Source organism: Notamacropus eugenii, chromosome 5 (assembly GCF_028372415.1).
Source record: "Notamacropus eugenii isolate mMacEug1 chromosome 5, mMacEug1.pri_v2, whole genome shotgun sequence".
Taxonomy (NCBI): domain Eukaryota; kingdom Metazoa; phylum Chordata; class Mammalia; order Diprotodontia; family Macropodidae; genus Notamacropus; species Notamacropus eugenii.
The window spans coordinates 354,909,040-354,925,856 of record NC_092876.1 but is presented as its reverse complement, the minus strand read 5'-3'; the positions used below and the strand labels follow the sequence as shown (position 1 = coordinate 354,925,856).

Here is a 16,817-nt window from a genome sequence, read left to right as displayed (position 1 = left end):
ATTGGCTCTACCTCTTTAATTTGCATTGTTAACATTTTCTCCATCACTTTTTTACGTCTGAACAATCAACAAAACAATATGCCAAGCCATGATTTGTAGTGTTTGCTGATTTCCAAGACGTAAATGCTTGCATTGAATATTTAACAATAGGCACTCCAAAGCCTATTGGAGCTAGCTTCAGCACACCCTGAACAGGGAATGTAGAAACCTCAGGAGTCCTTACAGTTCATCAGTGTATCTGTGTAAGAGTGAACTGCCACCATTGAGAAGGGGAAATTGAGCCTATGAGTCAGAATAAAGAGAGGATCCTGGGTTCCTTTCAGCAAAGGTGGGGATGATGGGGAAGGGGAGAAGATGAGGATTTGGGGAGGGCATCCATTGTCTAACAAGGAGGAAAAAAGGGGAAGTGACATTAGCAGGAAAGCTGGAGCTGGGCTCCAGAGTAAGAGGAGAGGAAAGCTGGAACATTCTCGGTGCCAGTTCTACCTGAGGACCACAAGGTTAACCCAGTTAAGGTCTGGAGTATCCTGCTAGTGGGAGTAGGGGGAAAAATAAAAGGATCTACATGATCCCTGTTTAAATTCATTCCTTATTACTCCTCCAAACAAAATTTCTACTTCAAGAGTCAGTTTCTCAGCACCTCAAGAACATATCATGCTCATTCTTGCCCATGTTCATTCCTTTATATTGTTCTTTTTGCTGGGAGGGGCAGCTAAGTGAGGCAGCGGATAGAGCACCAGTGCAGGAGTCAAGAGGACCTGAGTTCAAATCTCACCTCATACACTTGACACTCACTAGCTCTGTGTGACCTTTAACCCCAATTACCTCATTCTGGGTCATCTCCAGTCATTCTGATGAATATCTGGTCACTGGATTCAGATGGCTCTGGAGGAGAAGTGAGGCTGGTGACCTGCACAGCCCTCCCTCACTCAAAACAGTCAAGTGCAAGTCATGTCATTATTTCTCTGATTGCATGGTCTTCTTTGGCAATGAAGGATGAACACACATTGAGTTCCTCTTGCTGGGAATAGTTGCCTTTCTCCCCTTCACTGACCTAAATTCTGCTTATCTTTCAACATGTACTCACTTGTCATCTCCTCTATAAAGCTTTCCCTGATCATTCTAGCCCTCCTTGATTTTCATGATGAAGTGACAAGAGTTCTGGACTTGGAGTCAGAAAACCTGAGTTTGAATCCAAACATTGCCAATTACTAGGCAGCTAGGTGGCACAGTGGATACAGCACTCAGCCTGGAGTCAGGTAGACTCATCTTCCTGAGGTCAAATCTTGGGTAAATCGTGTTGGCTTCAGTTCCTCATCAGTAAAAAGAGCAAAGTGCTCCAATATCTTTGCCAAGAAAACCCCATATGAGGTCACAGTCAGACCTGACTACACAATGACTACAATTTCCAGTTACTTGTAACCTTGAGCAAGTCATTTCTTTATTTGACTCATTTGGAAAATGAAGGGATTATACTCAATTATCTGTACAACTCGAATCTAAGTCCCTAGAGTATTCCTAGCCTGTATCATGCAATTTGGCATTTAATTATAAATAATTATAAATTGTCCTGTATTATTTACTATTGTTTCATGGATGTTAGCTTTCTATCCTCAGTTAAACTATAAATTCCTTAAAAGCAAGAACCATATACTTCTTTTTTATTTCCCACAGCACCTAGATTACTGCTGAGAATAATGAAGGTATTTTAGAAATATTTGTTGATTTTCACAATAATTAATAAACTATATTTTTACCACATGACTCAGGGTGGCAAAATGGTCTTATTTCCAAATTACCATGTCTTTAAATCAAATCATGTTTCTAATGGTAGTGAAGATCATAGTGGTCTCATAATTCCAATATGTGTATATATAGACACATATATACATATACTCACACATATGTGTATGTACACATACATACACATATATATTTATAGATGTGTATACACATATACTTTATACCTATTTAAAAAGGTAACAATCCGAGAATGACTACATTAATAACTAAATAAATAATGATTAAATAAATGGTTCAATATTTTATTATATTAGCTAAGAATATGAATTTGATTAGTCAAGTGAAGAAGGCTTAGTAAGTGACAAGTGCTGGAATGTCTCTGTAATTCATCAGCTCATAAGAGTACCAGCTGGTAGCTGCTAAGTTTTCCAAAAATCTCACTTAGGATGACGATTAGGAAATATGTCTCTTATTTATAGTCTCTGACGTTGCAAAGTTTCAGAAGAGGGTCTTCTATTCCTCAGAAGTCCCAGGACATGATAAGCAGCAGTCAGTTTCTATTGCACCTGGATTAACCTGTCCTAACTGGTGATTCCTGCCTGGAACTCCAACTCCAAGTCTTCACTTTATGAAGCTGTAGAAATCTTCACCTCTGTCCTAGCATCATAGAGTGGATTGCTTTTCTCTGTGTAGCTGGCATACGGCTCCAATTCATCCTAATTTCATACAGAAACCAAAGTTAAAACTCCAAATTCAGAAACCAAAAATCATTGCAGAAACTTGCTCTGTTATTCTATTAAGACCAAACTTCTTACAGATACTACCCTCAAGTCCATACATGATGCAAGTGATCAGTCTCATAGGTAAGTAAACACTAGGTATAAATCAAAGAGTTGCTTCATACATTGGACAAGCATTTCTTGAGTATCTACAATCTACATGGTACATGAGTGCTATAGAACTCTAAGGAAGGACACTATCTGTGTATCTTAGCGTGGTTAGAGACGGCCTCAGAGTAGGATTTGGTCTGGAATGATGGGTAAGATCTGAATAGATAGAGAAGAAGGAGAAAGACATACACAGTGTTTCATAAGTATTTGTTTATTTGACCCTCAGCAAAGGCTTATGAGAAATATGTTCTAACAAAAACAGCCTAGCTATACTAAAGATGTATTTGGAGTTAGTGGCAGATAAAACTGGATGCATATAGATGGAGTCAGATTGTAGAAGAGGCTTGAAAGTCAGGTGAGGAGTTTGGATTTTATCCTGTAGGCAATGGGGAGATTAAGATTCATAACATGTACTGACATGATGAAAAGAGTGGTTAGGCAGAAGAGATTGAAATAAGAAGATTAATTAACCAATAAATCAGTGTGAAATTACTGAACACCTATCTATCATAGACAGAGAATTATGGTTACTTGACACTGTTTAAAGGAGGTTGTTATAATATTACAAACTGAGACAATGATGAATGAATAAAGTGTGAATGAAGAGGAAACAATGGATAAGAGACATTTTAAAAGAAAAACAATAATCAAAATTTGGTGACTATGGCCAAGGAATAAATTCTCAGGTTTTAGGCCTTGGTGACTTGAAGAAAGGTGGTACAACGAACTAAAATGGAATCTGGAAATGGGAATGGGTAGAGAGAATGAGTTCGCTTTCTCCAATGGTTTTGAAAATTTGGAAAAATCTCAAGTGTTATATGCTTGAATATGAAATAAAGTAGATTTCAGTTCAGCTTGGATTGGGAAGGTCTTCCTAAAGGTTGACCACAACAAATTTGACCAGCCCTAAGGGATAAAAACAAAATGTTTTGGTTTTGTACAAAACACCAACCTTGACATAAGACAGACTGAATGATTTAAAAAAAAAAAAGATTCACAGAAATTTCCCTCTTTATCTCACCTCTCTAATCCCTGGAGTAGCAGCTTCTGGTTTTGAGGATTTACAAGTCCTGTAAAAATAAGCAAATAAAAACAAAAGTAAACAAGAATGACTGCAGAAAATCTCTACTTAGGTTTCAGGATGAAAAGAAATACTAAATTCCTGGCCATATCATTCTATTCTCCTTTGCTTGCCCTGATAGGAATAAGCAGTTTAGAGATTTTCTAAGACAAAAAAACCATAATGAATAAGAAACTAATACATATTCCTCTGCTACGAGCACTCCCTAAATGCTACTCCTGGGAACATGCATTGATCTCAGCTCAGGAAGAGCTGAGCACATGCAGGAAATTCAGAATACTCACACTAAGGATGTGGGAGGGTAAGATGGGAAATGGGCCTTTTTCATGTGCTTTATTTCCAAATAGGAAGGGAAGGTAGACAGATATTTGAACTAGATGGAGATTATACTTAAAGGTGTCTCTTCTTGGTACATGGGAGGCATTGCTATAATTAATTTCCCAGCATAATTTATTAGTAGACACCCTCTCTTCCAAGTCCCAAAGACCTGCAAGTCCGAATTCACCATGCTTTTACCCAATTTCCTAATACATTCTTTATTCCTGGAATATCCTCTGGTTGCTCCATCAGCTAATAAAAGTCCTTCCTTCATTTGACATTCACCCCCCAAATCTACCTTTTCCATGAAACCTTTCCTAACTAAATGAAACAAAGTGGGTTGCCCTCCCTAAAGTAATTCACACTAACCAAATCCTACCTCCCTGTCTTTTCTCTAGAAAAATTTAAAATGTACATTTAAATCAATACCTGCAGCCATTGGATTTCTTACAAATAAACAATCCCACGATGGCCAGAATGACCAAGGAAACAACAGGAAGGGTCACATATAGGTATTTTAAAGCAGATCGGGAACCTTTAAATAAAGACAGATAATATTTTAATAATGTTGAGAATTTTTTTGCTACATTTCCAGCCTAAGAGTTCTAGGGAATCTCATTTTGAAATTGACTTACCAAAATGACCCTAGTGTCTCAAGCCTCATTGGATTTTTCAAGTCAGACTAGCCTTCCTTATTCATGATGTTTCATCTTCCATCTCCATGCATTTGCACTGGCTATTTCCTGTGCTTGAAAGGTACTCCCTCCTCACCTCTACAACATAAAATCCCCTTCTTCCTTCAGGATGTAGCTTAAACCCCATCTTCTACATGACGCCTTTTCTGATCAGTTGCTAACACATTTCTTCAATCTTCAATCAATAAACATTTAACAAGCACCTGTTATATGCTGGGCATGGTGCTAAGCAGTTCAAGTACCTTTTAATTACCTATTTCATACTTATTTGCATTTATTCTCTTTATTTTAGAACTCTTGTCTTCCTCATTAGAACGTAAGCTCCTAGTGAGTAAAGATTGCTTCATTCTTTGTATTTGTATCCTCAGAACCTAGAACAGTGCCTGACACAGAATAGGTTTTTAATACATGCATGATGATTGATTCTAGTTTTACCATTTTCTCATGAAAACATGCAGAGCCACTCAGCATTTTCTAGATGGATTGACTGAATGGAGAATTACTGATGCTGAAAATGAAACAACTAATGAGCTTCCAGTTACTCCACTAATAACTATGTTAACTAATAATTAACTTATTTAATTGATAACACTAAAAATCTACCCAAAATTATCAACTAGAGAGCTTTGAGGAATACTAATAGCTATGTTAACTCATAATTAGCTATTAGTTAACTAATAACACTAATAACTTACTCAAAATTAACCAGGTACTACTTACTAAGATTCAGAAATAAAAGGGATATACAAAATAATTGGAAAGAAAAAATCCTGAGAACTGTAATCATCATCCAGCATGGGAACTCTCAGGGTGGAAGTACCCTGAACAACTTACCACATAAGACTCACAGAGCTCCCTGAAGCATGAAGAAGGTAAATGACTTGCCTAGGGTCACAAGGCTACTGTCAAAGGTATGATTGGAACCCAGGACTTTCAGACTCTAAGTCCAGTACTCTTCTGTGATGCCATGATCCCTCATATTAGAAACAATATAAAGCTCAAAAAAGGGGTGGGGGAGAACCTATCTTACAATTACAGTCAAATAAAATAAAATGAACTGCTTCCTTATGTGTATAATTCTGTATCTCTGGAAATGTTCAAGGAGAGTCTGGGTGACCTTCTCTCAGCTAGAGTGAAGAAGGAAGTATTGCACAGGAGGCTGAATTTCATCATGATTGGAAAGGCCATAAATTACTCTACAAATGCAGGTCAGTACCATCATCTCACAGTTATAATACTTCATTGTTTAAAAAGTGCTTTCCACAGGCTTTCTTGAAATGAAAATTTATTATCGCATATTTTGAACCCTCTCTTATGTTCTGCTATGAATGCAGCATGCTTTTATTTCTTACTTTGTATTTAAGTTCTAATATTTAAGTGTATGATATTTTTCTTCTATTCTGTGTTTGTGTTCTGGCCCTTGAGTCTAAAATAAAATTTAAAAAAAAGATTTTTAAAAAGTGCTTTCCTCCAACAGCACTGTCAAATTCATACCCATTTCACGAATGATGGAAGCAATAAGAACCACAGGAGAAAATGATCATATGATTTTAAGAATTCATAATCGCCCAAGTTAGGGGTTCTTAACTTGAGATCCATCAACTTTTGAAAAAAAATATTTTGATAAAATCTCAAAATAATTAATTTCTTTTGTAATCACATCTTAAGTTTTTAAAAACAGTATTTGAAGGAGTCCATAGACTTCAAAGGAGTCCATGACAGGAAAAAGGCCTGACAGATACACTGTGAAGAGGTAGCCTACAACTGTGAATAATCCCCAATCTATAAGAGAGTGTCAGGATACTTTCCTGGTGCTAGTAGTTGGTGGAGTAAAAAATTTTCTCCCTGAGTGTTTCTGATGCTGTTTGAATTTGTGGAGGGTAGAAAGTTAACAAGTGGTCAGAATAACTGTGTCTTAAGAGAGAGAATTAGTATTTCATACAGAAGCTGAAGAAATGTAAATCAGTGTGTGAAATCCATGATGTGTTTTTAGGTATGTATCCTTGGAAAATTGGTAGATGTATTGGGGAAGGGGCTTCAGGTCCAGATCCCCAGAGGTCTTGGGATGCCTCATTGAGTAGATTTCCATTAAGGAACATGCAATTATTGGAATTAAGGCAGTGCAAGGAAGAAGGTTCTCCTAGTTTGTATCTAGCTGGCAAAACTGAGGCTTGTGTATTCCTGTACTCATCTATATAGAGCAATTCTGGTGCTGGGGCAATGTGAATAAGAAAGGCCTGGCAGAGATGAACAACATAGCTCTCTCCTCTGGTTATTTCTGCATGGGAAAAGAGAACACCTAAGGCAGGTAGCAGCTCATAAACTGTGTGCTTTGTATTTCTGTGTCATAATTAATGCATGTAATAATTAAGCATGTATCCTAGACTTTTGAAGTGGGTTTCAAAGGGTTCAAAGCCTTCTGACTTCCATGGTTTCCTTTACAACTTCCTGGTCACCTAAGGGTGCTCAGGCAGAACTGGTCCATCCTACTTGGTGAATAAATATCATGCAAATCACCATACCCTACCCTGCTCATATTCAAATGCCTTTCTAAAATCAGGTATGTTACCTTCACAGGACTCCTCTGTTCTCACAATATAATAAGTTTGCTGACTTATGGAGGCCGCATCAATAGAAGCTACATACCTCTAAAACCTTGTGGCATATTCTTTCCATATTAGGGCAAAGTAAATCACCTTTTGTTAACTGTCTGATGACTCATGACTATCTCATTTCATCACCAAATTCATGGTGATTTTGTTTTATCTACTGATACTGAACTAACAGGGTCTTGGTCGCAATGCCACTTCCAATACCCCTATCTGGTCTTCAAGCAAAGGCTGGATGACCACTCATCAGACATGTAGACAGAGATCCTTCTCAGGGTTCAGGCTCTATTAGATGGCTAAAGATTTTTTTTTTCTCTGAGTTTCTGTGAGTCTGTTGATTAATGCACTATTGTCAGCCTGGAGGGTCTAGATCTAGAAGAGAGATTGCCCTTATCAGTCCCAAGGAGGCCATCTAGTGGCTTGCTTCAGAGTTGTGGCCTTGATCTTGATCTAGTGAATGTATTTAGCAGTGCCTGGGGAAGGAAGATGATGAGCCAATCAATCATCATGCATATACTAACCACCTATTCTGTTTGAGGCACTGTTCTAGGTTCTGAGGACACAAATACAAAGAATGAAGCAATCTTTACTCATTGGGAGCTTACATTTTAATGGGGAAGACAAGAGTTCTAAAATAAAGAGAATAAATGCAAATAAGTATGAAATAGGTAATTAAAAGGTATGTGAACTGCTTATCACCCTGCTCAGCATTTAACAGGTGCTTATTAAGTGTTTATTGATTGATTGAAGACTGAAGAAATGTGTTAGCAACTGATCAGGAAAGGCTTCATGTTGAAGGAGTTTCATGGGGTTTAAGCTACATCCTGAAGGAAGAAGGGGATTTTATGTTGTAGAGGTGAGGAGTACATTTCAGGCACAGGATATAGCCAGTGCAAATGCATGGAGATGGGAGATGAAGCATCATGAATAAGGCTAGTCTGGCTTGAAAAATTCAATGAGGCTAGAAACACTAAGACCATTTTTGACTAATAATGAATTTTCAATCTACCAAAATCCCATGGATGTTTTCAGAAGAAATGCTAGCTATACACATCTTCACTGTATTTATATAACTTGATTTTGTTTCTGTGTTTGTGTTTAGCCCAATACTTTACAGTTATTCTTATTAAATTATATCTTATTAAATATGGTCCACTGTCCCAACCTTTGTGGAACTCAGTTCAAATATCAAATGTATTTATTATGCCTATAAATTTTATGGTATTTGCACAATTGATAAATATACCTTCATCCAAGTCATTAATATTGAACAGAATAAGAACAAGGACAGAACCATACAACACTCCACTGCAGATCTTCCACCTTGTACTTATTCTATTAATTGGTTCTAACTGTACTACCATCCAGCCCAGATATTCAAATGCTTTTCTGAAATCCACTTAAATCCACAGCAATCCTCTAACCTATCAATATGATAAACTCGTTGTTGTTGTCGTTCAGTTGTGTTTGACTCGTTTGTGTCCCCATTTAGGGTTTTCTTGGCAAAGATACTGGAGTGGTTTGCTATTTCCTTCTCCAGCTCATTTTACAGTTGAGGAAACTGAGTCCAACAGGGTTAAGTGACTTGCCCAGGGTCACAGCTAGTGTCAGAGGTCAGATTTGCACTCAAATCTTCCTGACTCCAGGCCCAGTGCTCTATTCATTGTGTCACCTAGCTCATTTCCTCAAAAAAGGAAAAGAGGGATCAGTCTCTTTGCGTGCTACAATGACTGTGCAGCAAAAAGTAGAGCCTGAGTTCCAACCATGGCTGTAATTTAGAAGAAGTTGGCAACTGTGGGGAATGGTGCCTATGGGAAAACTTGCCTATTCGTTGTCTTCAAAATGGACAAATTCCCTGAGGTTTATGTCCCTCCCATCTTTGAGGACATATTGCTGACATTGAAGTGGAAAGCAAGCAGGTGAAGCTGGCACTGTGGGACACAGCTGGTCTGGAAGACTGCACTCTGACCATTCTCTTACCCCAACACTGATGACATCCTCATGTGCTGCTCCATTGATGACCCAAACAGCCTTGATAACCTCGTAAAAAGTGAATATTAGGAGTGAAGCCCTTCTGTCTCAATGTGTCCATCATCTTCATGGGGAATAAAAAAGACTTGAGACAGGATGAGCATCCCCAGAGAAAGTTGGCCAAGATGAAGTTGGAACCTGTGAGATTACATGAGGGCCAGATGTGGCCAATAGAAACACTGCCTTTCACTACCTTGCATACTCTGCCAAGACCAAAAAAAGAATCCAAGAAATGTTTGAGATGACCACACAGGCTGGCCTGTGGGTCTGAAAGAACAGCAGCAGCAGAATTGCCCTCTCCTCTGAGCTCCAGACCAGCGCCATCCCATACCTATACCCTGTGGGACTCCATGTTGCTAGTTCTTGGTCCCTTCTTGCCCAAGGCTGCATATGTTCTAATCATGCCCTCCTAATCTTGAGAGTAGGGGAGATCCTTTAGGGGGAAAGGGACCATTCTCTTATCCTCATGAGAGTCAGAGTTTAGCCCTTGCTCTTATCTGAAATAGGACTGTACTTTCCATGTTCAAAAACCAGGGGTAGGGAGTAAGAGGAAGTGGTCTTTATTGTTTATTTTGCCCTAAGGGGACACCCTAGATTCTGGTCCTGGATCACTGTCTTGTGATGGTGGAGGGGCTTGTTTAATAAAACCCAAGATGGATAGGTCATAGTGGAGAGTTCTGACAAAAGGTGATCCACTGGAGAAAGAAATGGTAAACCACTCCAGTATTTTTTCAAGAAAACTCTACAGAAAGCATGACATGCTATGGTCCATGGAGGTCACAAAGAATCTGATAAGACTGAACAGTTCAACAACAACAATAAAGCATCCCCCACCAGTGCTTGCTTGGTTTTTTTTTACATAACTAGTTCTGGAGTCTTTTTCAGTGTCTCCCAGCGAGTAGGACTTCCTCCACCTATTCCCCTCCCCTCACACTTTAAGTATGACTGAGAATTATTTCCTATTATTGTTCCTGGTGGAAGTCACTCAATAAAAGTCTATGGGAGCTTGGAAAAAAAAAAGATTTAACCAAAGAAATGAGGTTTGTCTGATATAACATTTTAATGAGCTTATGCTGAGTTATAGTAACACCCACTTCCCTTTCTAATTCCTCATAAACTATCCCTTAATGATGCAGTCTAGACTTTTCCCAGGAATCAAAGCTTAGCTCAACAGTCTACATTTTGTAGAAGTCACCAATACAACAACCAAACAAATATTGTCCACTTTCAATCCTGTATCATTAACTGAGTTCTTCACTATTCCTCCAAGAGGTTATTGACTGTGATTTCTGAGTTCTCTCCCTATCCTAGCATGCCATTCATCAGGAACAGGTAATGGAACTCATTAAAGTTTAGGGAGGCACTCTGATTCTCCTGATCCCATGAACTATCTGGAGTTTCAATCCCCTCTTAACTGTTTTTCAATCTGTCCTTAATAATCTGAAGATCACTTTCCTTGCTAGATAAAACAAAAACAAAAGAGTTAACATTAGTTAACATCCTGCTCCCTTAAAGTGTTCTTTATGTCTCTTCCTTGGTCTTATAAAAAGTCATTCATGTTATCATTTTTTCACAAGTCATTTAATAAGGTCATTTTCAAGACACTATTTTAGTAACCATCTTCATTGACCTACACTTGCTTCCATCTTTTGTACAAATGTTGTTTTTTTGCTGAATTTATTAAAAAATAAGCCATACAAAGACATTGCTTTCCTTCAGCACCCTTCTTTCTTTATCACAATAATCTTATTTCCATGGTCATTTTTTTCCCCTGAGATCTTCCTTATTTCTTGACCTAACTTCCCTTTCTGGGACTGAGGTCATGAGAATCTATCTATCTTTTCTCAAAATTTTTAAAAATATTTTCTCCTAAAGTACAAAAAAATAATGATAGCTCAAATTTATATAGCACTTTTAAGATTTGCAAGATGCTTTCCTCACAACAATACCGTGAAACAGACCAAGGAAATATTATTATTCAAAATTGAGGAAATTTGAGTTCCAAAAGATAAAATGATTTGCAGCTAGTAAGTACCTTACATAAGATTCAAACCAAGGTCTCTAGATATTTAGTCCAGATTGCTTTCCAGCATATCATACTGTGTCTCAAATTATCTCACGCATTTTTTTATCTCTTACAAATTCTAATATAATGTATCACACATTATAAAGTGACATGGTTAATTCCTCCCATGGTTTCTGGCATTTTTATTGTATCAAATGCTTCTTCTATATTGGGTTGAACTAAATAATTATTCTCTTTCTTGCTCTCTCTATCTTTGGAAAGATAAAATTGTCAGCAGAATAATTTAAGTATATACTGGCTGATTTGCTCTTACCAGGGGAAAGACTACCATAAGAGGACTATATAGATTGAAGACTTCCATTTTGCCATCACATTGTCTCTCTATGATGGTGACCTATAAAAGGAACTGATCATCTATTTCCTGTATCTGACTAGGTAGTCTGTGGAGTATACTCCTTCCATGATAATGATTTTACTGTTTCTTCCTTGTTGATCTTCACCAAATACTTTTTACCATGCTTTTTCCAATTATTTCTCCAGATTTCCATACAGATTTCCATCTTCTTGTTTGAGAATACAGCTTTTCTGTGTCTTCCTTCTAATCTACTATCCTCAACTCCTTATTCTCATTCATTCCACATAGCTACTCTATTGCCAAATCTTTATTTTATTTGCACAATATTTCTTATCCTTCTCTTCACTCACACAGCTATAGCCCTGGTTCAGACCATCATAAACTCTCACCTGGATAATTGAAATAGTCCTCTTAAGTGTCTCACTCAAGTCTCTCTCTACTCCAGTTGATCACTGCCAAAATTATTTTCCTAAAGTGAAGATCTGACCATGTTACCCCCTCCAATAAAATCTGGTGATTCCCTATTACCTCTAGGATTAAGTGTAATCTTTAAAAGCTTTTACAACCTAGTCCCATCCTATCCATTCAGCTTTCTTATATATTACTCCCCTCCAATCACTCATAGTCCAGTCATATTTAGTCACTCGTTGCTGCTCCTTATCCATGAGACTTCATCTCCCCTCTTGACACCTTTGCACTGGCTTTACCCCATAGCTAGAGTGTTCTCCCTCTTTACTTCTGCCCCTTGGAGTCCATGACTTCATTCAAGACTCTGCTCAAGCTCTGCCTTCCATGAGAGGCCTCTCATGGTGTTTCCTTTTCCTCCCCTTAGCTGTTAATGCTCCAGTTGCTACAATTCTCCCCTGCTCTGATGTATGTTCTGTATAGGTTTTTTATGTACTCATATATATACATGTTGATTCTCCCATTAAAATGTAAGCTCTTTGAGGGCAGGGATAGTTTCACTTTTGTCTTTATATCTCACATTTCTAGCACAGTGTCTGGCATATAGTAGACACATAATACATGATTATTTGATGATTTCTTTTTAAATATATGTATATCCTTCCATTTACCTAATTCATTCATGAGTCACAACTCATAACATTTTAGCAACACCATAAGTTCTTATTTACCTGTTTTAATTGAGGTCTCTATTGATTACACTATCCAAGACACTGGCATGAATATGTTTTTGCCCATTTCTCTGGTTATTGTCTCCTGTGAGTTATTCAGCATCTCCTCTGCTATTCTCCTTGTCACACCTTACTCTACGTGGTCTAGTAATTTTAAATGGGCTACATGTCACCTTCAATTTTCAATTCAATACTTCCTTAGTCAAATCAAACAGATATAGTTTTCCCTCATCCTGTTTAAATGAGTTTCTTTCAAATTACCTGTCAAAGGAGGATGAATACAGGATAAAACCAACCATCATTGGCAGAGGAATGAAAAAAAAGAAGAAAAGATCCATTCCAAAATATGTACAACACTATCTTTGTTCTGTGGTCAGTCATTTCTTCTTTGATTTTGAAACAACTGTAAATGTAAAATTCTTATACCTCTTAGAATACCACTTTTCTCTCATAATATGACTTCTCTGGAAGAGTGAATAGTGAATCAAACACAGTATAAGAGAGAAATGCTACTTACTCTGGGATTGATGTTCTATGGACAGACTCTTGTTCCCAGTCAAATGGGAAATGAAGCAGGTGGCAGACTCATTGGAAACATTCCACTTACAAGTGCTTTCCACAGTCACTGTCCCATCATCATGAGTGTCATTCACAGTGAAGCAGTCTCCCTTTGGGTCCCAGGAGATCTGGGCAGCTGGCTTCCCAGCAACAGCTTTGCATATAACAGTCCCAAGTTCCTCCTCAGACAGGGTTACTACAGGAGGCACTACAGAAGATGGAGAGAGAGAGAGAAAGTTATTATCCAGTACTGGATCTGGTTACCCATAATAGCCTGATAGAAGCAGTTCCTTACCTAACACAGTGAGGTGATGGGCAGTTTGGAAATTCCCAGAAGGTGTTACAAAAGTACACGTATAGTATCCATCGTTATCAATAGTCACTGGGCTTATCTGAAGCATGTGATTCCACTCAGGTCTAGATTCCCATTTTACTCCTTCACCAGAGCAGTTTGTTTCCTTGGTTTCCTTCTTGTCTTCTCTGTAAGCTATGATACAGGGAGCTTTGTCTCTGAGGAGTATTTTCCATGTTGTCATTATAAGATCCTTTACTGGGTGAGGAAAGCAGGAGAGGGTAATCTCGGTATTCACCTGAACAGACACTGAGTTGGAAGCTGGACATAAAAACAAGAGATTCATAAAGACTTTTCTGGAGCAGCTCCTCCCACAGCATCCCATTTGAGGAGGTGCTTGCTCCTGACCTGACTCCCAGCTCTGTGAACTTATACAATTCATAGAATGAACACTTAAAATTCCCACAGTGAGTTGTGGAGAGGGAGGAGTTGGGACCCTACAAAATGATTTTCCCCCCAGCATAGTTGATGAATCAGGTGATGAGGTGTGCAGGCATTAAAGGAAGTGCAAAGACATGTCCAGGTACTATTAACCTTCCTTTAGAAGTTCTCCCTGATAGAGTGAGAAAGGCAGTTGTCCATTAGCTAGATGAAGATTGGCCATGCCAGGGGAAAGAAGAGGGTAGAAGAAGGAGGAAGGAATTGGAGCAGAGAGAAATTTCCCCTCCCAATCCAACCTCCCAGGCCATGGAGTCTTACATCAGAGCTAACTGTCCAATAGGAGACACCATATCTAGTAGACACAGGCAAGGAAAAGAAGGGCAGGAAGCACCTTCAAGGAAAAGTGGCCCAGGTAGCTGAGAGTTGAGCTGTGAAGATGAATAGACTCAGGAAGACAAAGTGAGTGCCCCGTCCTCCAACAGAGACACTGGGCCCAGGAGAGCAGCAGCATGCAGACTCCTTGAAAAGAGAAAGGACACAGGGCCCTGCAGTGTTGGAGGCCTGCACTCCCCATGTGTACACCTCACAACCATAACTACTGAGGGAAGAACATTACCATTGTTGAGGCTTTGATGTGACACCTGTCCCATTGACATGTTGCTTGGTGGAACTTGAGTCACTGCTTGTGTGCTTTTATATTCTGAAAGGGGGGAAATATACATTGACATATCTTCTTAAATTTAAAAAACACTTTTATTTCATTATCTTCAGACTATTTTTGGAATGTAGCCATCAATGAGGTAATGGAAATGACATACAGCCCTAAGAAACATCTCACATCCACAAAATATGCCCTCAATTATCCCTTTTGCTTTTAAATTCAATTCATTTCAATAAATGTATTAAAAAATTACAGTGACCAAAACAAATTTCCAAAAAGTATAAAACACTCACAGAAAAGTAAATATAAATGGAACACACACTTCTGAAGATACCAAAGAAAAATTGTCAGAGTCAACTGAACCTTGAATCAGGAAAAAAATTCTGAGAGGCACAGATGAGAAAGAAGGACGTTTACATCATTGGACTTGGGCAAATGCACCAGGGTGAGAGATAGAATGAAAAGTTCAGAGAACAGCTAACAATTCAATTTGAATAAAATGAAGAATGTGTAAAAAATAAAAATATGAAATAAAAATGAAAGATAGACTGAAGCTAGACTATGGAGTATCTTTTTTCCAACCACAGTATAAGATAAATTCCCTTCCAATTAGTGCTTCTTCTATCCCTTCTACTAATATACATTTGATATTAGGATAGGGCCTCCTTTCAGTTGTATATGCCTCCAAGTAAATCAAAATTAATAAGCTTATCTTACCTAGCAGTCAAAGTATTTTAAGCCCTATTCATATTACAGAATAGAGGCTTTTTTCTCTGTTGAAGACATTTTTAGTTATCACTTCACAGGTAGGGGAATTATTTGAGTAGGGGATGCCTAGAAGTCTTTTTTGGTATCTATAAAATCATAACTGATAGAGCACTGATACCAATCAGTTAATTAATAGAATTAATACTAATTTTAATCCTTTGTGTTGTTATCCACCTTTTTTTTTCCATACCACTGAAGACGGCTATTTAGGTATCACTGTCCACACCCATTGAAAATCTTCATAATAATGATAGCTAATCTTTAGATAATACATTAATGTATGTTGCCTCACTTAATTCTGAAGTAGGTGCTATTATTAATCCATTTTACCTATCAGGAGACTGAGACCCAGCCCACATCCCACAACTAGTAAGTGTCTGAGGAGCTATTTGAACTCAGGTCCTCCAGACTCCAAATCCTCTACTGTATTTCTAGTGGGACATCTAGCTGCCTTTGTGACAGTGAGCTTGCTAGTCATTAATCTAGCTTTGATGAATATTTCTAGGTTATTTCTTTTTCTCCATCCTTAGTGGGTACATGCACTGGTGCTGTTGCTGTTGTGCTGTGTCTGACACTTCATGACCCCATTTGGGGTTTGCTTGACAAAGTGTGCCATTTCCTTCTCCAGATCCCTTTACGGATGAAGAAACTAAGGTAAACAGGGTTAAGTGACTTGCCCAGGGCCACACAGCTAGTAAGTATGAGGCCAGATTTGAACCTAGGAAGATGAGCCTTCCTGACATCAAGTTGGTGCTCTGTCCATTGTACCACCTAGCTGCCCCCAACTGATGATATAGTATAACCTGGTATTTCCCTCTTTTTGGGACAGTTGTAGTTACAAAAGTCTTGAAACAAGTCTAGGAGACCTGAGACAAGTGACTCTGACCAGTATCAATGCCTCATAATAATTTCTCTGAGTACAGGAAAACTCTCCCAAAGCATATCAATTTCATAAAATTATGGAATAATATAGTATAATGTTAGACATGGAAGAACCCTTAGAAATCAACTAATTAAACCCATCCATTTATTTATTTATTTATTGTTGGCTTATTTAGGTTTCTCTTACATAAACTTTCCTATTATTTTAGTAGAATTAAAGTCCTTCAATACAGGGACAACTTTTCAACTTATCTTTCTATCTCTAATGTCTAGAACAGTGCCTGGCATATAGTAGGTGAATATTAAATTCTTGATGAATGTTTCATTGCAC

At 38.1% G+C, this 16,817-nt stretch overlaps 1 protein-coding gene and 1 pseudogene across 1 annotated transcript in view; one reads left to right on the top strand and one right to left on the bottom strand.

Moving 5' to 3' along the window:
* Nucleotides 1–1,431: 1,431 nt before the first annotated feature.
* The window catches only part of CD200R1 (CD200 receptor 1), a 40,536-nt gene continuing 25,150 nt past the window's right edge, over nt 1,432–16,817 (bottom strand). Inside the window, exons 2-7 of the mRNA XM_072613999.1 lie at nt 14,792–14,875; nt 13,738–14,055; nt 13,402–13,650; nt 4,462–4,567; nt 3,655–3,703; nt 1,432–2,459 (exon numbers count right to left, since the gene is read on the bottom strand). Coding sequence (XP_072470100.1) covers nt 2,370–2,459; nt 3,655–3,703; nt 4,462–4,567; nt 13,402–13,650; nt 13,738–14,055; nt 14,792–14,875 — 896 coding nt within the window. The 3' untranslated portion in view covers nt 1,432–2,369. The remainder of the gene's footprint in view (nt 2,460–3,654; nt 3,704–4,461; nt 4,568–13,401; nt 13,651–13,737; nt 14,056–14,791; nt 14,876–16,817) is intronic.
* On the top strand, nt 9,101–9,640 carry LOC140506638 (rho-related GTP-binding protein RhoC pseudogene; annotated as a pseudogene).